At 41.4% G+C, this 21945-nt stretch overlaps 3 protein-coding genes across 9 annotated transcripts in view; 2 read left to right on the top strand and 1 right to left on the bottom strand.

Annotated features, from left to right (window-relative positions):
* The window catches only part of itga5 (integrin, alpha 5 (fibronectin receptor, alpha polypeptide)), a 42536-nt gene extending 31417 nt beyond the window's left edge, over window positions 1–11119 (top strand). The window contains exons 22-31 of one of the 5 annotated variants that reach the window (XR_014601562.1): window positions 2013–2092; window positions 2487–2567; window positions 3196–3301; window positions 3654–3812; window positions 4485–4586; window positions 6486–6599; window positions 7494–7595; window positions 7704–7826; window positions 8087–10268; window positions 10305–11119. Coding sequence is in view for 1 of the 5 variants with exons in the window: in XM_084068098.1 (XP_083924224.1) it covers window positions 2013–2092; window positions 2487–2567; window positions 3196–3301; window positions 3654–3812; window positions 4485–4586; window positions 6486–6599; window positions 7494–7595; window positions 7704–7826; window positions 8087–8170 (951 nt within the window). In the remaining 4 variants the exon portion in view is untranslated. Of the gene's footprint in view, window positions 1–2012; window positions 2093–2486; window positions 2568–3195; window positions 3302–3653; window positions 3813–4484; window positions 4587–6485; window positions 6600–7493; window positions 7596–7703; window positions 7827–8086 lie in introns of all 5 variants that reach the window. The other 4 variants (XR_014601563.1, XR_014601564.1, XR_014601565.1 and 1 more) reach the window with 4 other exon arrangements.
* csrnp2 (cysteine-serine-rich nuclear protein 2) overlaps window positions 1–21945 on the top strand; it is a 352543-nt gene that overhangs the window by 78033 nt on the left and 252565 nt on the right. The gene's annotated exons all lie outside the window — the stretch shown is intronic.
* rapgef3 (Rap guanine nucleotide exchange factor (GEF) 3) overlaps window positions 11257–21945 on the bottom strand; it is a 32558-nt gene continuing 21869 nt past the window's right edge. For all 3 annotated transcript variants that reach the window (XM_084068102.1, XM_084068100.1, XM_084068101.1), the window contains 18 exons: window positions 21725–21831; window positions 21034–21122; window positions 19966–20044; window positions 19455–19605; window positions 19195–19289; window positions 19069–19099; window positions 18606–18684; window positions 18270–18407; window positions 17950–18047; window positions 17490–17615; window positions 16383–16564; window positions 16166–16256; window positions 15716–15766; window positions 15147–15234; window positions 14867–14931; window positions 14726–14780; window positions 13280–13354; window positions 11257–11874 (listed from right to left, as the gene is read on the bottom strand). In XM_084068102.1, the coding sequence (XP_083924228.1) occupies window positions 11756–11874; window positions 13280–13354; window positions 14726–14780; window positions 14867–14931; window positions 15147–15234; window positions 15716–15766; window positions 16166–16256; window positions 16383–16564; window positions 17490–17615; window positions 17950–18047; window positions 18270–18407; window positions 18606–18684; window positions 19069–19099; window positions 19195–19289; window positions 19455–19605; window positions 19966–20044; window positions 21034–21122; window positions 21725–21831 (1719 nt within the window). In that variant the 3' untranslated portion in view covers window positions 11257–11755. The remainder of the gene's footprint in view (window positions 11875–13279; window positions 13355–14725; window positions 14781–14866; window positions 14932–15146; window positions 15235–15715; window positions 15767–16165; window positions 16257–16382; window positions 16565–17489; window positions 17616–17949; window positions 18048–18269; window positions 18408–18605; window positions 18685–19068; window positions 19100–19194; window positions 19290–19454; window positions 19606–19965; window positions 20045–21033; window positions 21123–21724; window positions 21832–21945) is intronic.

Raw genomic sequence — 21945 nt, forward strand, 5'->3', positions numbered from 1 at the left:
CACTACCTGAGAGGTGCATAATGGTGAAGCGGTCAGTGTGCCTGGCTACACACCGTTACCACTTCCTCTGCACAGGAAAGGATTGTGTGTCATCCAGGGGGGTTGGATACAGCCAGCACAAAAAGGTCATCCATTTCACATGTGAGGCAGAGTAGTGACAGGAAGTGGCCTGAACGCCTTGCAGGAAGTGTCTCTCCATCACTACCCTGGCTCCCCGCTGGGGAGAGTTCCCCTCTCTAATGGTCCTGTCACGGGCTGGCACCATTTAATGGGTCTGAAGAGGAAGACTGTCGATTGGATGTTTAATATGAAGCGTTAGACATATATGTCTCTGTCTGTGAGAGAGGGCGTCAATTCTAATTCATATTCCCAGAAGGTCTGGGGTTGTAGTTTTGGCTAGACAGTCTGTAGGTGTGATGTGAATCATCTGTAACTCATAAGTGTGTAGGTAGCTGCACAGAGACTTAATGATTATACCAATGACTCAGTGAGGCATGGCCCAGCCAAAAGTTTTATGGGCTGTATTTAAATTTAAATTAGGGCTGGGCAATATTGACAAACTCAAATATCACAATGTTGTTGATCAATTACCTTTTTAGAGAAATTGTGATGATATTTGTGGGGATGGTTATTGGTGCTTTGACAATATATTTACAGAATGAGATTGTTTTTATAAATAGTCAACAGTAATGCTTAAAGGAGAATTCCAGTAATTTTAGATGTTTGCTTTGATGTGTCGCTAATGACTCACCAACATACAAAGGGCCGTTGAATTTTTCCAGAGAAGCCCCTGTTGTCCATTGTGGAGACCCCTTCCTCTGGCATAATGGAGTAATGTGTATAAATGAAAATCGCCTATTTTAGCACCTCCAAAGTTCATTTTTTTTCCACTAATCCTCATTATGCAGTGTATTGACACTCAAACATGCACTAAATGTCCCTTATGAGCTGCCGTTCATGCAGAACGACATGGAGCTGGTTGCTTGCCATATACTGTACACATTACTCCATTATGCCAGGGGAAGGGGTCTCCACAATGGACAACAGGGGCTTCTCTGGAAAAATTCAACGGCCCTTTGTATGTTGGTGAGTCATTAGCGACACATCAAAGCAAACATCTAAAATTACTGGAATTCTCCTTTAAGTCATAAATAAGTGTGTAAAGGCAAATAATAGAAAACCTAGATCAATCAGGTATGTAATCACTTTAATGTAATGCAGCTTTTACAGGGAAAAAACAACACATGCCATGCACAATATTATTATATTATGATATCCAAAGTCCCAGACAATATCTAATCTCATATCACAATTTTTCCTTTTCCCATACTTCAAGTCAAAACGTCTTTCTCTGCCTCTCTCTCCCTTTCTTTCATGTGCAGGCACATAAAGTCAAATTAAGCTGTAAAACTGGCTCCACTCAGGCCTCCTGATTACAATTACAGTGCTGAACAAGCTTGTGGTCCGGGTTGGGAAAACAAAAGGCTAGGGAATTAGACTTGACGAAAGGGCAGCAGAGTGTGCAGGAACTCTCAGCCTTCATGTGGACCTGCACAGGTGTACCACAGCTGCCTGCCAGCCAGGCAGCCACCGGGTTCACAGACTGGCTGACCCCAGAGTATCAGAGAATATACAGGGGAGGGGATGAGCAGGGTGGAGAGGAGAATGAAGAGAGAGAGAGGGAGCGAAGGCACGCAGGGCTGTCTGAGAAATCTGGGCCTCCAGGGTATATGCTGTGAAGTAGTTACAGAGACACAATGTTGGCCATCACTGTCACAAGCTGAATGGGCTTTTCAGCACTTCTTCTATACTGCTCCCAAGCTCACATTCTGCAGTTGTAATTTGGGCACAGTCTGCTAACTTCTACTTCTTTATTTTTCCCATCATTTGGAAGGTTATAAATGGGATTATTCTGTCTGGTTTAGGGTCTGTTTGATGATGGAAGAATCTAGTCTTGGCATTATGAGCATGATAGTGATGATGATGATTGATGATACATTTCTTCATTGCAGCTATGGGCTGGCCTGCGCTTCACAGTGCCACGGCTGAAGGACACGCGCAAGACAGTGCAGTTTGAACTCCAGATCCGCAGGTAGGAGGACTCGCTGGAAAGTATGCTGTAGTTATGGTTCCTGTGGGTGCAGTGTTCCTTGAAATAAAAATAGTCCACACTGTTGTTAGCTCCCACTGTTTATTGCAGATCATCGTTTCAATCCCCAAAGGATCTTCATGAGTATATACCATATACCATATATCATAACATATCCTGACAAAGATAGTTTGGGGATTGAAATGTTGACTCCATTTGAATTGTTAGGCTTATTTTCTGTTTGTCCTGCACCTGATCACCAGAGTGTATGTGCATGCTCTACATTCCTTATTTTGTGTTCCTGGATGAACAGAAATAAGTTGCCTTGTAAACTCATCCTAGCCACTATTTTTGAATCGTATAATTTTAAGAATGAATGAATTTGCTCTTTTCACAGCAAAAATGAAAATAATTCCCATAGCGAGGCAGTTCCCTACAAGCTGGAGGTGGTTGTTGAAGCTGACGTTATTCTGCAAGGGTGAGTTTTCCAGTTAGATTTCCCTTATTTGAGTTTGGAACTTGTTAGAATTGACTAAGCCTTAAAGGTGATGTAAGTGATATTTTTGGGGGTTAAAAGTTAAAGCTCAATATTATGATTGTAATCATTGCTATAGAGTTTAACTTCTTTATTCTGCAGTACAGAAATTGAAAATATGCTAAAAGGATAACACAAAAAGCCTGGGGGGGACTTGTTATAATGTGGTCCATTGTACTCAGTTCAGTTCATCATCATGACATACAATACATAACATTTTAGCAACAACACTGAAAGCAATAATAGATATATTTAAAGAAAAAATGGGGTTGGGGGGGGGGGGGCACCTTCCGTGAAGCTCGCTGAGGGAGTGCGTTGTTACTGGAGGCAAGCTAGTAGGGGTTCAATTTATTTAAGTCATATTTTGAGAACAGCCATGTTTTGAAACTTGTATCGTGGCCTCAAAACTTCACTAAAGAGCTGTTACCGAACAAACAATCTATAGCAAAGATTGTATAGAGCAATTCAACCCTTACTTTAACAAAACAATATCACTTACCCTCCTTTTAAGTTCCTTACTTACAAACCCCACACTCCAGTCCTTACTTAAACCCTGTTTCTCTTTTTAAAGTGTGTCCCGGCCAGATAAGGTCTTCTTCCCACCAGCAAACTGGAAGGTGACCAAAAGCCATCAGGTGGAACAGGACATCGGCCCTTCTGTGGAGCACATCTATGAGGTAATCAGCCAGGAGCTCCTTCAGTCTGTTAGCTGTACAGAGTCTGTTAGCTGTACAGAACCATCAGGGCTGAGCAGATAGGGTTAGGAAGCAGATCCCATCCATCATGCTGCAAAGCTGAGTTCACCACGGTTACAAAGATCTTCGTATAAGCACAGCTTATGACGTCACAGAGTGACAAAAAAAAACAAGGAGGATGTATTCCAGATACAGTGATTTATTAGTGTGCTGTACTTATCAACTATTTCTCAGGGGAGAACTACCAGAGCAGCACTTAATATATTTGTCTATTTCATAATTTCCCTTTCCTCCTTTTAACCTTGCTCTCTCTCTCTCTCTTTTTCTCTCTCAGCTGGTGAACAACGGTCCCAGTCAAATCAGCCACACCCTGCTTCAGCTGCACTGCCCCCTCAATCTGCAGGGTCATCGCCTCCTCTACCCCCTGGAGTTCTCCACACAAGGACCCCTCAACTGTACCACCAATCACACTATGAACTACCTAAACCTCAATGTAAATAAACACACATGCACGCACACACACACGCACACGCTCACCACGTCTGAGGGTCAAATGAGGCTAGGTCCAGCTGTGTCTGTGTGAGAGCTCACTTCACAGACAGTCAGAGCAGTGAAGATGTCCCACAGGTTCTAATCCACCGTGTGATTCACAGATGGGCTCTCCCACTAGTGGGCCCACACCCACCTTCTCCTCCCTGCTTCACAGCCCCACCCAGGACACTCTCCCCACCGCCGCTTTGAAGTCCTAGCTCTTCGCTACGTGCGGCACAGCTTGACGAACCACCCACTTCACCAACGATACACTCCCTAGTCTTTGACATCAGACGATGTGCCATGTTGTAGGGTCGGGTTTATGTGGGCAAAGGGCTCCTGTGTAGTTGTTTGTTTTTTGTTTATATTTGAAGCCAGCCAGATGCCGAGTTTAGGCTTGAGTTGGTTGTGTGTTCTGGCTGTGATCCGTCTTATATTTATGCCCAAGTGAAGTGTTAAGTACAGTACGGAGCCCATGTGGAGAAGAGCTCACATGCTTCAGATTAATGGCAGAAGTTGCGGGTCATGCTAACATTAGGTCTTCTATTGACAGAGAGGGTGGTGTGCTCTTCTGCCTGGGGAGGTCAGTGTCTATGTTGACCTAATGGTTGATGTGTGTGTGTTTTCTCCTCAGCTTCAACAGACCTCGACAGAGCTGCCGCCTATCCTTGCACTGCAGGCCCATGAGCACCACGTTGAGAAGAGGGACGTTCAGCTGGCTCAGTTGACTAATCTGGTGAGAGACTTAGGATGGGACACATGTAATGGTGTTCCTCAATTCTGTCCATCTTCTGCTCGCCCTTTCTAAATACCTTGTGTTGTTATAGGAATGAACCCTTGGACCAAGTTTAATGCAATACAGTAGGTGACAGAAAGGTCGCAGATTAGTGTAAATGTTATTATACAGTTCAAACGGTGATTCTATCACATTGGATAGCAATCGATTAGATTAGGGTTCATTAGGGTAGAGACTTGAACCAGGTCGAAACAATACATTTCTCTGAGCAGCCTGAAGTCAAGTGTGTAGGTCTGGAACTATTTTAGTGGCACTAGCCCTTTTTTACACAAGGCTCCTGGGATAGGATAATTAGGTTATGATGTCGTTAAAGGGGTGGGGTCAGAGGCCGCGTGGTGGGTCCCGATGTGGTGATTAACATTAAAGGGCCTGCACTGGCTGGGGGTGGGGGGGAGTGGAGCAGAGTGGACCTTGGAGGACCCCTGGAGAGGGGAAGGTGGCCGTTATGTCAGTGATGCATAGGTTGCTTCATAGACTGCCCTCTAATTTTGCACTCTGGGTGTTGTTAGGCTCAGCTCCCCCACACACTGGCCCCATTGATCCACCCAGCTGCAGGTAGCCACTCCATCTCACCCTCTGTCTTCAGGCTACCTGTTTCTGTCAAAGACCTCTTTGTCTATTGGCCTGTCGCTACCAAATGTCCTCGTTCATCAAGCCTGCCTGATGACATGCTGGCATGAAGGAGCCTATTCTCCCGTTTCGCCAGACCATGCACTTTTGTTTTTATGTCTGTGAGTCCAGACATCTCTCTCTTTCGATGAAAAGGATAAAGTGTGTTAGTGTTTGGCGTTGTCAGCCCCGGTTGTACTTTGAGAATGACATTTGGTCTCTGAGCCAGTGCATGAGAGCAGTAAATGTTTTGACTGAATTACTTGCCAGGATTATAATTGCTATATATTCATACATATATAATGCTCATGTGTTTGTGCTCTGAATATGTTGTAGTAATTATATTTTGAATTGATATTAATCATACAGTAGCCCTCACATCGTATCCCTTACTTTATGACTGCTGTGGGAACAGCCTCAAGCCCATGGCCACATAATCCCATTTGGGTTTATATGGAGGGATTTGGACTGTGGCAGCTATGCCACTGGACCATATATTCATTCTGGGTCCACAGACCCACCAGTCTTTACAGGGCCTTTCAGGCCCCTGTACCCTGGGGCATTAGGGAGGTCTACCAGGAGGAAGTGGACTGATATGCTCTGTGCATGCCTGTGTGTGCCCTTGTTAAGACTGTCTCTGTCCGTGTTTGCCCTCCTCGGTGTAATAAGTAAACTAATGCACTCCCGCAGGAAACCCACCGAAACCTCTCCGTCTGGGGGTGGTCTGGCTATAACAGCAGCTCTAAAGAAAACGCAGTCTGTAGACCTAAAAAAAAAAATGTTTAAAAGCGCCAAGCTGCATTATGGGGCTCTAATTAAGATGGTGTATTCTACAGTCTTGTGAAAAATGGGCTGGTTTTAGTGGTCGGGCCATAATGTGGAGAGTGGTGACTGCATGCTGCATTTTTACAGTCTCGTGACATTCCCTCAATCTCTCTCTAATTTGAAGCAGGCCTGGAATAGAGATCATAACATTGGGCTCTTTGTTATATTTATTTGGCCTGCAACATTAACATCGCTGTTATTTGCCTTTCCCATATCTCTACTTTAACTCCTGTCAAGGTTTTAGTGCAAGTATTTAATGACTGAGTTATGTTTTGTGCAACAGGAAATAAAGTTTTGTTGATGCTATGAAAGGAAATGAAGTAGAAAAACCATTCAGTTTTCAATTACATTGTGTCATTGCATGAACATTGTTTTCACACTTCGTCTGTTTTTTTTCACCCCCAGTCGTGCTCTAATGTGGAGTGCTGGACACTCCAGTGCAATGTTGGTCTTCTGGAGAAGGGAACCACTGCCATCCTCAAAGTTCGGTCCCGCATCTGGGCAGAGACCTTCACTGAGGTTTGTTGGAGAGGAACCCTCACAAACACACTAAACATGCACTATACTGTACAGACACATGTTTCCACCAGATGACAAGGGCATGGTACAGGAAAGGCTGTGCAGTGCACTCTATCTCTGCATTGGTGTCTGTGTATTTTCTCATGTCAGGGCTTGGCAGAAAGTCAGTAGCCACCATGCTTTAATGCGGCAAGAAGGAAAACATTAAGACCTAAAAACCTAAATTCTGAGTCTGGCAAAGATGGATATCCAGTCAGTCTCGCACACATGATTGTATTGACTGGCTGTCAGCATTGACTAAGTCCTTCAGTCAGCCAAAATGCACAGTCTCAAATATTTTGCTCAATGTAAGAGAAAACAGCAGCTAACTAAGCATGGCTCTATGCAGGATAACCGTTTGTGTAGTCAGGTATTTTTTAATGCAGTAGTGAAGTGTGTGTGTGTGTGTGTGTGTGTGTGTGTGTGTGTGTGTGTGTGTGTGTGTGTGTGTGTGTGTGTGTGTGTGTGTGTGTGTGTGGGATTGTGAGGTTTCTAGCATAATTTGGCACTGTTGTGTGCACCTACTGTACCTCTACAAAGGAGCTATTCTGAGCAAGACCTTACATGCTCCTCTCTACTGTAATACAAGGCTTATGAGTGACTGTATTGAAAATTCATTAGCTGGTGGTCATGGCCTCTCATACCATTGGAATGTCAGAGGGGCTTTTCTGTGTAAGTTTCATCAGATTCTGTGAGGCTTTAGCACCACCTACTGTACTGTGAATGTAATGCAACTCATTCACCCATTTAAGCTTATACGTTAATAAAACGGTACAATGCTGTTATATATAACATATAATATGTGAAATCGTTTTTCAGTCTGGTCTAAAATGTACCATATTTCTCCCTTTTTAGAACCCGTATAAGAGTTTTGTGCTGGAGTGTCTGGCCAGGTACAGCGTGATGAAGATGCCTTATGCCATCCTGCCCAAGTACACCCCCATGGGACAGAAAAAGGTACTTTTCTGTCAGTTCACAACTACAGTGCAGTGTGTTTTATGTAAGTACTGTATGTTCACGATTGTTTGAGTTTAGAACGGAGGAATAATACTATGTTTATGTCAGGTGGTGACTCCAGTGGTGTGGAACAAACCAGACAGCCAGTACAATGTTCCTTTGTGGATCATCATTCTAGCTATTCTAGCTGGGTTGCTTCTCCTGGCTCTCCTTATCTATGTCCTCTACAAGGTCAGTGTTGCTCACACGCAAAGCTTTATTCATCATTGTGCGATGGCATCGCTTGCAGAAAGGACATTTTCAACCAAATGTATAAATTAGTCTTAACAAGACATGTTACACATACTGTTTATTTAGTATTTCATAAACCATGATTCATAAAAAAAAAACGAATTGAGTTTCATTATTGATTCAGTCAATGTGTTTCATTGTGAGTGATTGAGTCATTATTCACTTCTAAAACTTCTCCTGTCTCACTCTTGTCCTCGCAGCTTGGCTTCTTCAAGCGATCTCTGCCATATGGCACTGCCATGGAGAAAGCCCAACTCAAACCACAGGCAGCCTCTGAGGCCTAAATCAGCACCAGAGCTTTCGGAACCACAGAAACTACCCATATGATTGCAATGGAGAAACGTGATGAAAGAGAGGATCAGGTTGCAGTTGAAGACTTAGGAGGATAAAGACCACTGGAACTCCACTATGCTGCACTAGAGGAAGATAAAAAAACAAACAAATATAAGGTCTCCAAACCAAATGAATGTGCTTTATTTAATATATGTATTTTTTGTCGGCCGGTTGGGATTGTTACCAAGTAGACCTTTTTTTTTTCAAAGTCAGACTGCTTTGCGATGAACGTTGGACTGAACATGACCTCCCTGCTGCACAGGAATTGCAGTATCAGGCAACATTGGTCCCATAGCATGGATTAAGGAAGACGTCTGGTGTCTAAAAGACTTCTCGTTTGCGATACCCTGTGAGAGAGAATCCCTCTTGAACTTTTGAACTGCCGCATTTTGGTGCTAACGATGGCGTGTTCACTCCTAACAGGATACGGCCACACATGGCGGAAAGGCAGTGTGAATGTGCAACCCTTTTATAGCATGAAAGAACCTCCTGAGAGGGTCTGTAACAACGTTGTCACAGAAGCCACAAAGTTTAGCTTGAACACTGACCTGACTGACCGTCACAGAGGGCATATTACCTGCCCAGTTCTCAATACCAAAGATGTTTAATAGCTCAGATTTTATTTTACATAATTTTGTGTATCTTACATAATTTATACCCAAAGTGCTACCAAAGTGTTCATCAAAAAAGATCTCTCTCTGCCTCAGGTCGGTGGACGGTGCTGGGTTCAGCTGTTTTTGCACTCAGAGGAGAAATCTACTGATGTTACCAAAAAAAAAAAGAGACACCAAAGACTGATCTTCCTTTGAGTTGTTGACTTTGACTCCTACTGATGTCTCGTTTGCTTCAATCCCAATTGTACGCACTCAGAATAACCAATGCTAGCATCATCGTTGTCTTGTAGTCAACTGGGATACGACTGGAACCACCACAAACCTATGGAACCTCACAATTGGCTTGAAACGGTGTGGTGCTTCGGTCGGAAAGCTTGGCTTGTGGTGTTCTAGGCTTGTAAGGGGTAGCATAGAGACTCTGACATAAGTTAAGAGAAACCACAATATGGACATGATGTTTTAATGTCTTTAAGTAAAGACTTGACAATCAATTGTAGCCTCCATGGAGAACCGGGAGGCTACAGTCTCACTACGTAAGATCATGTCAGTGTGGCGAGGCCATTCTCTGCCTATAGTGCATGTGACACTGTGAGAGAATGTGAGCTTGATTGTGCTTTCAAGTGAAAGTTGCCTATGTTTAGAAGGACAAGAGTACAGACTAGAGGCAGGAGGAGTTATCACACTACCACAAGGCTACAGCCATATTATCCAGGGACTGAAGATCAAAATGCCTTGTATTTGGTTCATTTATTTGCCATGTAAATAGGTTTATGTGCCTTAAAATGTAAATAGTCAATGTCTGCGAGAGAGAAGGTATTGTGTGTCTGCATGCGTATGCAAGTCTGTGTGCGCTTGCATGCACCCATGTATGTGTGAGTGGTGTGCTTTGTGAATGTCTGTTGTGTGTATGAATTTGGCATATCTTTCTCATTGCTTAGTCCTGTCCGTCGCCATCAACTCTGTCGCTGACATCAAGCCATTATTTGAAATTGTTGCTAATGTTAGCACAAGTACCATCAGTGCCCAGGATTGGCTGTTAAACTACAATGACAGAAAGTAGGATAACTGATGCCCTTGGTAGCTATTCATCTATGTCAGTGAATATAGAAAGACTAAAGCCTGTTTTATACTTCATTGTACAATGGTTTGTAAATCAAGCAGAACGCAGCCGTCCACACATGTTGCATAGCATACCAGTTTGTACCTCAAACAAAGGGACAGCAACTAGGCACTGGGAACTAAAGGTTGTTTGGAAGTGCAATATTTGTATTCACTCTTGTTAGTATTACAGTTTTGAAGGTTTTTATTTTTTTCTGATTTGTGAGTGAGTTGAGGTAAACCAGAAGAGAGAGTGTGTGTGTGTGTGTGTGTGTGTGTGTGTGTGTGTGTGTGTGTGTGTGTGTGTGTGTGTGTGTGTGTGTGTGTGTGTGTGTGTGTGTGTGTGTGTGTGTTTGTGCGCGCGTGCGTGAAGGGAAGTCTGTGATGATGATAACCATTAAGACCTCCTGTAAGGGTTTCTGGCTTTTAAACTTTTATTACAAAGCACGGCAATAGTGCAAAACCTTTCTTTTGAGAATGTTTCCCACTGCAGATGTACTCGCCACTTAGCTTCTGCACCACTTTTCTGTTTGAGTTGTTTTAATGCCACAGATTGACACCATAGAGTGAAACATGGCTTCTAATGACCTACACAACACATCTTAAGTTGAGCTTAAAGAATGTTGGATGTAGTGTGATAATTTATGTGCAGTGCAGTTGTTTCACTTGTGCAAACACCACCATAGTATTAACCACATGTGTTGGATATGTTTTGCCTCATGTTTTAAAATCCCCATTATGTTCTTCAGTAAATCATTATTTGGCCAACTGTCTTAGAAGCACCTCAATATGACTCAAGTTCTCCTAAATAGCCACTTCATTCTTAATTGATTAATATAACTGACATTTTTCAACAGCGTCTGTATGGTTCTACTAATAGTTACATATGGACTGATGCCAACCTATTTATAATGAAAGGGGATTATTATTCAATTTCTTTCATGGTTACATCAGGAGAAGGCACTGGGTTTGTATTTTTTTTTTTTAATGTTTGGGCCCATTATCGCTCTCCTGAACTTTTTAAAAGAAGTTGTACATATTTCTGAAAGGAGAGTATTTTTTACTTCAAATGACAAACGTATTTGTTGTGAATTCTTTTCTCCCCATATTGGGGAGATTGTTGTTGTCTTTTGAGGATATGTTGTACCTGCTATGATTTGTATTTTAAATAAAATATTTCTCTTTTTACAGATGGTCTGAGTTTATCTGAAAACACAAAAATAATTTATTTTGAAAATAACATACTTACACACTTATCTATATGCATGTTTAGTTAGTTGCCTGCCTACCAAACATATTGTTGTGATAATGTGCTCTGTACAAAAATGATAGGCCTATACAAATATACAAATGATGTAAATCTGATACCAGAGACCAGACATCTAGAAGTGCACAGCTAGACTCATGTCAAGAGAGTCTTACATTTCTTTAAGCAGATTATTGTTTCCCCAATATAAAACCTTAACACTGCCAAGATGAGGTGTTCAGCTCATAGTGGGGCCACTTAAGTTATTACGCGCTCATGATAGTGAATTTCTTTCAGATAAAATAGTCTGCAAAATTATATTCAACAGCCCAAGGATATCCACCATTACAAGTGCTGTGCTAAGGCACTAGAGGTCGCTGCAACCCACACTGCAAACTTTGTTCATTCTGCAACCCGAACCCGGATGCAAGGTTACGGTAGCTGCCTTGAAATAGTTCATTTTCACCAGACAACACATTCAAACATGTGGACGTTTTTGCTTGTCAATCCAATATCCACTCTCTGATTCAGAGATTAAAGGCAGTGACTGTCTTTCTTCATGTTTGTTTGGCTAGGTACTAGCGTTCCATTGTTCTTGACAGTTGCGTTAGCGAGCGCTGATTGTCGATCACCTGGAGGTTCTGAATGTACTGCCGGATGCTGGTTGGACTCCTTAGTGGCAAAGAGTGGTCCGAGTCTATAGGAACATAAAGGGACTTCAATGACCTGACACATGAAAGCCCTTAGGAATGCACTGCATTTTGTAAAGATAGAGTGTAGCCATGGATCCAAGACGGTCATCTACAATCAGTAGTGGAAAAATTACTCAATTCTTTTACTCAAGTAAAAGTATCAATACTGCAATGTAGATATACTCTTACAAGGAAAAGTCTGGAATTCAAAATTGACTTGAGTATAAGTACAAAAGTATTGGCATCAAAATATACTTAAAGTACCAATTATGCAGACTGTCCTGTTCCACAAGGTAGGCTATTATGTTTAAAATGTATTAAAATCTTTTGAAATATACAAGCTCACAAGGTGTGATGTTGTGCGTTGTGAGCTTGTAGATCTCTATTTTCAAATAGCCAAAGTTTAAATAGGGCTGAAGTGGTTAATATATGTTTTGTAATCATAATTCAAATCTTCAAAGTAACTAGTAACTAAAGTTTTCAAAGAATTGTAGTGGAGTGAAGTACAATATTTGCCTCAGAGGTGTAGTGGAGTAGAAGTAAAAGTATTGAAAATTGTATATACTCAAGTAAAGCAAAAAACAGGTCAACATTGTACTTAAATGTAGGGTAAGTGATATTTGTGGCTATTTTTTTGTTAAAAGGTTAAAGTACTATAGTAATCATTGCTACGGAGCGTTTGTTTGGTCACAGGGGTCAATTAGTAGAGGCCTGCATTTGTACTGCATGCAAAAAACTGCATGGTTCTTGCCCAAAACTGCATGAGATTGGCATAAATGTGGCATTTCTGTACAGGAGAGGCTTGTAGGTATCCATGTAACCCATTTTAATTCACTTATATCGAGGTGACAGCTCAAGGGACCATTTGGAAAATGGTGATGGCCGTTTTTCCCTCGCCAAAATGTTGTCTAACTTTGAATCATTAGTTATTTAGCCCCCTTCCCGACAAGGTAGCATGACAGAATCAAATGCTATCTCTAACTTTGGACCACTTTTTTTCTTGGGATCATCAAAATCCCTATATTAGAGGTCCTGTGAATGCCAAAAATCCAAACTAGAAAAAAAATAAGAGGGTGCGCGTGGACCCCTCCTAGGGCCTCAACTAAATACAATATCTCAAAGAGTACTATCAGAATATATAGCTATTTAACACTTATTTTAACAAAAGTAAATCACACACACTACCTTTAAGTGCAGTACTTGAGTACATGTACTTAGTTACTTTACACCACTGTCTATAATATATGACAGTCATGTATCAGGGCTACCTAGGCATGTAGCCCTGATGCAGATGACCGTCTTGTGATCCAAGGCTCTAGGCATAATGACCATGTCCATGGGTTATGGACCGGTGCCCAAGGACCCTGTTGGAATTATATGGAGAGTTTAATGGTTAAAATGACAGCTTACATGTAGATATGCGAATAGCAGCAGGTGCCTCTGGAAACATTCGATCTGCTAAACTTTTCTGTGGTGAAGAAGGTGCTAATGAGAGAGAGAGAGAGAGAGAAGACATTAGATAACGGAGTTCCACAGTGGTTCAAGAGAGACTGCTTGATGTCCATTGTAAGCGACTGAATTTTCTGGTCTGACCAAGGACCAGGACTGCAGCTCAAGGTAGGCACCCTGTTCTACATGCTACTTAATTTGATTGGCTATATTTCTCTATGTTCTGTTGTATTGGGGTCTGGGGTGCCAATGAATCATGTTACTGCGGTTTTTGCCTCAGGGAATTGAACATTGGTGATCTATGTCATATGTTTGTACGATTCGTTTTTTATGTCTGATGTGGCACTGGCATGTGGTACTAGGGGTTTCTGTTGTGACAGGCAGTCTATATTTCTTCTCTTGGTCAAAATTCCTCTGTAGATATTGGTGATTGTGAAGTGAGATTTCTCCAATTTGGTTCAGTAAAATATTACCATATGGTTACCAGTGATGAATATGACCTTCTCACATAGTTTGAGAAGAAAAAGGGAACTGACCTACTGAGGTATTTGTTTGGTGAAAGGCCAAAGTTCAGAGAAATGTACATGTGTTGAATTGAGTAATTTCATGCGGTACAATACCATTATAATATGGTTAACATATTATTATGGTTACCAGTGATAGAATGTGACTGACCTACTGAGGTATTTGTTTGGTGAAAGGTCAAAGTTCAGAGAAATGTATTTGTGTTGATCATATTTTTAATAACACCAGCACCACCATTACACTATTAATGTCACACACCCCCTAGAGGCAGCTTGTGCACCCCAGGGGGTGCATGCACCACCGTTTGGGAATCCCCTGCTCTATAACATGCTGTGAACTGGACTCCTTTGGCTCTAATCCCTGTTGTTATTCATTTTCATATTCATTCAAGAGTCATTTGGTGATATGCATCTGATACTGTTATCTGAGCATAGCAGTGGCATATTATTTGAAAATGGTGTGTATTACCATTGTTACCATTGTTCCCCATGGGTCAAATTCAGAGAAGTAATGTCCTCTGGGATTATTACAAATACCTTACTTTCACAAATTCATGTACACTAGTGACAACATTAGCATGCAGTTATTATACAAAAACTGTATAATAAAAAACGTTTGGCCATTGTTTTTACTATTCATCATACAAAAACTATTTGGGCTTAAGTGGTTACTGGTGGAAGTGACTCAAATACACGTATACTTGTTTGTGTGCATGCGTGCTTGTGTGAGGGTCTCATCTTTTGTCAGATGTAAGAAGGGGGGGGGGGGGGGGGGCACAGTATAATATAATACGACAGGTAAGCAGTGGACAACAGTGCAGTCTCCATGTGTCTCCAGTTTTGAATTTGATCATTATAAGCCCAGCCGGGCTGATGAACTCACTGTAAGGCTGGCTTCTGCATCCTCGTACAATCTTCACTGTCTTGGCAATCATGCGCTGCAACATGAGAGAATGAAGCATTCAAAGCTCAAGCTCCACGATGCCTTTTCATGTGCAACATAGAATATTTGTATTTATCCTACCATCTTCTCAAAATTGATAAGTTTTTCTGTGTAGTTCTTGTTTCCCTCATGGATGAATGTCATATCTATGTACAGAAAAGAACATAAGTTAGTAGTGAGTATAGCTTGATTTATACTTCATCATACGCTTTGTGAGCTTGTGGGTCTTCTGTTTTTGGCATGCGATGGAGTATAAATTAAGCATAATTATCTCAGTGTAGTAGTCATTGATTATTGCTGTTGGTGATATTGGTGTTGTGTGTTAATATCACTAGGAGCGTATACACTAGGTAACTGTTACCTTTTAGCAGCAGAGGCATGAAGGGGATGTAAGGTGGACTCAGTTTAGCCACAGCCAGCCTGTAGGATCTGTGGTTACGTGAGGGATCCTAATTGGAACAGGAGATAAATAAAGGAACCTCAGATTGGAGACTTTCTATAACAGTGTATGAAAAGGGTTTTACTGCTTCGGGGTACAGGAAATGAAACATAAATCTATATAGTGTACTGATTAGAGCCCAACAGATAGATCGGTTTGGTCGATATATCAGCCATTACTTGACTTTTTAGACGACATCTGTATCAACATCGGTAGCCGATGTGTCCTTATATTTAATCACTTTCAACCTGGCGCAAACATTTTAATCAGGGCTTAACTAGTTAAATAAAATAAAGTTCAAGTTTATTTTTATCTATCAAAAAGATGTCTTTCTTTTTCTTTCTTTAATGTTAAGTTAAATGTTCTCAAATAGAAACTTTAATAAAATTAAGTTTTTCAAGTTTATTTGAAAATCTTGCACTTTTTGAAACAATATCAATGGGCTCTGGAACTGACAGTTCTCAAGTATGTAGCGGGCAAATGCCTCTTACCATCAACCTCTCGTAAGTGCAGTAAACTCGTTTTGTTTTACTGGGAATTCTCTGTAACAGACAATAACAAAGAAGAGAAATCATTTCAAAGGTGTTATCCATACTGTGAGACCAAATCAATTCTGATTAAGTTGAACTAGTAGCTGTGACCATCATGTTGAGTAGCTCAGTGGTTCTCAACCTTTTTCTGAAGTGGTCAAATGGGTGTGCCGCATGCATTTAGAGAGCATGTTTATTTTAAGGATCAATCAGTCGATTGATCAATGAAACTAACATAGTGAAAACTAAATTTTCAAGGTTTTAAAGAAGAAATACCATGACAGTTGTTCTTACATTCGTTTTTTTTAATGCCGGCATTCATGTTAAATTATTATTAAAATCTTAGTGTTTTGCCAATTATTTGGGGGCCCACTAGCAATGATAGTTGAGAATGGCTGGAGCAGCTCTTACCTCCCAGGTCTTGTACAGCCTTTGCACTGCGCTGTTGCTCAGACCAAACATCACTGCAAAGAAAGAGTTCAGGTTCCTCTGCTCCTTCAGTCTGGAATAGAGAAGAAACAAGGCTATATAAGGCTTCTTGAAGCTAGTGTTGATATTACTGGCCATTTGTATGACTGAGTGCATGGAAACAAAACTGGGGCTGACTATTAGCCAGAAAGACCCTTACACTGCAGCAATTTTGATGAACTTCTTGAGAAGCATTGCTCGCTTCATCAGGTCTTCACACAGACACAGCTCAGTCACCACCCAGTACTGAACCTCATTGAAGCGGCGCACAAACCTCTCCAGATTAGCTGTGGTGGCGCCCAGGAAATTATGGCGGCCAAATATGTAGTAGACGAGCTCTACCTGGAGAGGACACACACCTTATTCAGCAAACATATACTGTGAATTTAGTTTAGAAATATACTGTAAACGAATGTATAAACATTAATGCTGTGTTAATAGAACAATTTATAACTCTGAGAAGGTACAAATGAAACCAAATGGATCCCATACGGGTCAATTTCTTTACATTTGTACACTTTCAGAGTTAAATGAACACTGAGGATTTACTGTGTAGGATTGTGTGTGTTGCGTTAGACAAATGCGGCGCATGTAGGAGTAGTGGTTGGCCAGATAATCTGATGCTACTTGCCGGTGTCTGTCTCGCACAGGAAATTGCAGATCTACAGTACAAGCTTACAATGCAGCTCACTGCAAAGCATTTTGAGCTTGTAGATCTGCTATTTTCTGTGTGTGAGACGGTGCACAACCAAGTACAGTATAAATCAAATCAGCCGTAAAGCTACCACAATCAGATAAAAGGTACCAGAGACAGTGACTCAGGTACATGACCGACCAACCAGACATCTATTCTTATGCTGATGAGCTGGTCTCTGACTGCCAGTATCAGCTTTGACTCAGCTCGCAAAGAACAAGCTATTTAACTATAATACTTCATTGACCAGAGTCCCCCAGGATCTATTATATTTGGCCCCCTCCTTTCTTTCCTCTACAGTAAATGTCTTCACCGAAAATAGCGATCTATAAGCTCACAACACGTTGCTGTAACGCAACAAATTGTGAGTTTGTAGATTGGCTATTTTCAAATGACATGCCCAGAAAAGGGATGCTAGGGTTCAAGTGGTTAACCATAAATACCCAAATATAAAATAAACACATAAGCAACATGCATGGCTGTATCCGAAGTGATTACTGCACGTGTCACATGTAGCCTAACTGTCTAAGCTGTCATCAGGGCTACGCTGACTGAGTTGTGGCACTGCAGTACCTCATGCATGGCAGCGAACAGCTCCCAGTCATAATTGGTGAGTTGGCTGGCGATGTCTTTAGAGCACATCTGTTCCAGGGTATCCATGGTTCCCTGCTCTGGTCCCTGCTGTTCCTTAAGAGGCCTCTGTTAGAGAGAGAGAAACACAGGGAGAGAGAGAGGGGGGAGAAACAAGATGAGAGAGAAACACGAAGGGAGAGAGAAGCACAGGGAGGGAGACAGAGGGTGAGAGAGGGAGGGATTACATCATTCTGCACTGCACCCTAGAGAAGCACTCATACATCATTTCAGATTTATGGAAACTGCAGTATGATGGCAGTTTTTGACTCATGAAGTGTAAAGTGCGGTTGAGGCACAAATAAATTGGGTGTAATAATCATTAACTTGCTGATGTGCTGAGCCTCCATCTCTGGCTTGCAGTAAAAAAAAGCACATGGTTTGTATTAGAAGCAGTTCTCACCAGTTGTTCCACCTGGCTGGCTGTGCAGATGAACAGTCTCTCGTTCAGTCCTAGAGCAGTATAAACAGCACTGGCATCCATCTTCAGCTGAGCCCTGTCTGGATGTATGGATAGATTTCAATATAACTTAACCACATTAAGCCTGGAATCCCTATTTTGGACATTATAAGCAAATCTACAAGCTCACAACGCGTCGCATCACAATGCATTGTGAGCTTGTAAATATATATTTTTTTCATATTCTGTTCTTTTCTCATTTTCCTCTCCTTTCCAATGTGTTCCCCCTGGTGACCTCCACTTTGAAAACATGCACAATATACCTCCCATGGAGTTAATTTTGACCAGGATGTGGTCACCTCCTGGTTTGACCATAGCTGTCATCACTTCCTGTACAGTTGAGTTGACAGCCAGCATCAGTGTGAGAGGGATGTTGTCTGGTCTGAAGATCTCATACAATACTACAGTGAGGAGTGTAACAAACAACAATAAGTCACAATAATATTTTCGCTTTTCTTTTTATCACTAAATGTGCATGTTTTGCTTACTCACAGTGCTGAAAATCTCTAACTTAGTGTGTAACAACAGTTTTGACTGAGCAAGGGCAAATTATGTTGTTGCATGCGTGTCTGCAATTTGCGTGTCTGAGCCATACTGACCTTTATCCAGCGCTCTGATTGGCTGTATCATCCCCACTGGCTCCTCACAGTTTGAGAACCAATCAAATTGTTGGTTCGGCTGATAAAATCAAACATCTTAGACTTAGTGAGTGAATCTGTCACACTGTGACATTAAAATGACAAATGAGAGCAAGCAACATGACGCATGTCGCATGTTCAAATGAATATCTTTCTGACAGGAGGCATATCTATCTACTGGAGTTGACATTCCGGTTTCTACAATTGTCTTTGAACATTCCCTGGATCAGTTCAGTTTCAGTTCAGTTTACTTTTATTTATAGTGCAACATCACCCCAAGGGGTCTCTGTGCACTTCACAACAGGTCATACAACAAAACACGGTAGTAAAGAAACACAGTAAAATGTGCCCGCATGTATGGTCAAACAATTACCATGCGGCAGTGCACTGAGAAAGATCAGCAAACAATCTGGGATGAGATTACCTTGGCCAGTGTCTGGTATCCATTCTCCGACCTGTACATGCATTATGAAAAGCAAAAACAGTCATATTTAAGACTGCCTCTGATGTTATGTATGTTATGTACGTAATGCAGACATAGACAACTTACACTGACACTCTACAGGTATTTCTCCTCCTGTCTCTAAATTGTTCTTTCAGCATGTTTGATAAACGAGAATCAGCTTCCACCTCCTTCTTCAGTCTCTGCCATAACAAGAGAGTGAAAGTTAACATTAACATTGTAAGCCCATAGGCAATAGGCATAGCAATATATTACCAGCACAAAATATCAGTGTAGCTCAAAAATGCAACTGAATACTTTAGTTATATGTTAACACATATGATTTTTTTAAATGTCAGCCCGCTCACCTCTAGGAAGTCTCGAACAATATGGTCTTCTTTCAGCACAAGACCATACAGCGCCACCCACTGACCAATCAGTTTCACTACCTTCTGCTTGGTGTTGAGAGCGTAGGCAGCCTTCTCCAGCTCGGAACCTTCCGATGGCTCCGCATGATAAGTGCACCCAGAGTTAAGGGCCATTTGTATATGCATGCATATTTAAAAAGTATGACTAGCGAAGATGTCTGAGAGAGACAATTATTAATCCAAACTTGTATGAATGTTTAAGCCTAATTGTAAAAGAGTTTACTTTGGGCTATTAGTGTGCTGTGCTCTCAGATAACATTTAATTCAGGTTTAAATGATAGAGAAATGATGTGCACTAAACTGCTTTGAAATTACCTTTGTGGAAAATTACTTTTCTACAAAAGCCTATTGAAAATATAGGCAATATCCTCATCATGTGCTATATCATTATTTTTATGATCCTCAGCCCACATTTTCATTTTACTTCATCACTATGACCATCACTGGATATTGGTGTTGTAGAGCAGAACATAACTGGCTGGAGGGCATGAACACTCTGTGGGTGAGTAAGAAGTCACTCACGAAGGAATCTGTGGGCAGAAAAACAACAACAACAACACCGCTGAGTAACGAGTAAGCTGCTAATTACTACTAACAACATCCTCACAGTGTCCCCAAAAGCACCAGAATATCCGAGTCATCTGACTGCATGAAAAGAGTATGCCTGATTTATACTTGGCTGCTAATTGTACCGCGCATTATTAATAATAAATCTACAAGCTCACAACGTGTCGCATGGCGACGCGTTGTGAGCTTGTAGATCTGCTATTTTTGGTGCATGTCACCGGCGAGCCAACAAGTATAAATCAGCCAATACCGGAGGAAGCACGAGGAAATGTGCTGACCCCGAAGCACTTTACACACACAGCCTTCACTGTTTTTTTTTTACCAGTTCCAAGTGAAGCACCCAGACAAACATTTCCCAGGAAACCAGAAATGTATAGTAAATCGTTATGTAATCCCTCTTTTCAACAACACATCTTCACACTCAGTATTGAGTTCAGCCGAATAGCTATCCTACCTATCAGTAGGAAAAAGTAGAAAAATGTTGGTGGACTACCTTTTTTCACTGACAAAAAACAAACAAAAAGTAAATAAAAACTAAGCTATGATGACTACAACTATGACTAGTAGTATAAATATATTGACAATTTCGTCAACAAATACAAACTAGACTAAAATGTTAGGGAGGAATTAGGGGAGAAGAGATGAGAAGTCAAGTCATTTTATGCTTGGTTGCGTGTGTGTTGCGCTCCGTAAATAGCTGATCTACAAGCTCACAACGTGTCGCACAGCAACGTGTTGTGAGCTTGTAGATTGGCTATTTTTGATAGCCGGTCTACAAATCAGACACGAGGGACGCCATCAAGGCCCGCCAAAATACATTTTAGTCGACTAAATCAACTGTAGATTTAGTCAACTAAAACTAGACTAAAACTACTGACTGAAACTAAATGGAATTTTATTCATTTATGACTAAAACAAAATCAAAATTTGCTGTAAAAAGTAACAATGCTACCTATAACATCGTTCCCATTGGTGTCCAGCTTCAGGGTTTCCAGCAGGTGTTCTAGAATCTTCTCCGGTGTTCCTGACATGACTGTGTACCTGAGGGTTTGAGACGGAAGATTAATAGAAAAGAAAGAAGAACAGACAGAAGGAAGGAAAACATAATGTTGCCTGGTTGCGATTGGTTGTTTAGCAAACAGGTGTTTGAAGCAAGGAAATAAATTCCTGAGGTTCAGGGTGGAGAAAACCACTCCAAATGTTTTTTATCTCAAAATCAAAATGACACGTCAGCTGTGAAGGGAGAGAAAGGGCTGATGAGTGACTGAAAGAAAAATAACATAATATTGTAGGAACAAAGGAAATCACAGGCCAACAGTCTAAAGGGGAAGTCAATATCTTATTAATTAAACTTTTTGTTTGCTGACACACTTGAAAGCAGATAAAACGGCGCTCGTTCAACAAGGCAGGGTTGAAGTCCATTTCTTGTTTTGAACCAACCACTGACTCTTAGGCAGTTCGCCATTAAAAACGCACATCTCAAATGTGTGCGTTTGTTGCCCACATTGTCCTGCGCTAAAGAAAATGTTTCTTTTAATGCCATTGTTTCTGCCAAATGCCAAAATAATGTATGTTGTCTTGACTGCCACCCTAGCTCGTTAATGAACTGCTGTCTGAGAGGTGGGTATGTCCAAGTTTCTCACTTGCTCCCGTTTCCGGTTCCTCCCTGGTCTGCCGACTCGGCGGTCTTCTCCAAGACCAACACAGCTTTCCCATGTTCCTCCAGGCGCACTGTATTAGCCTCCACATCCTAAAGAACAATAAACACAGACAGAGACGCGGACACACAAATTGTCATTGGCCATAATTGGAGGGGTAGAATTTCTAGTAGATAGACACAAATAGACAAAGAGCAGTTGTAGAG

Source organism: Gymnoscopelus microlampas (genome assembly GCF_963454915.1).
Source record: "Gymnoscopelus microlampas genome assembly, chromosome: 10".
Taxonomy (NCBI): Eukaryota; Metazoa; Chordata; class Actinopteri; order Myctophiformes; family Myctophidae; genus Gymnoscopelus; species Gymnoscopelus microlampas.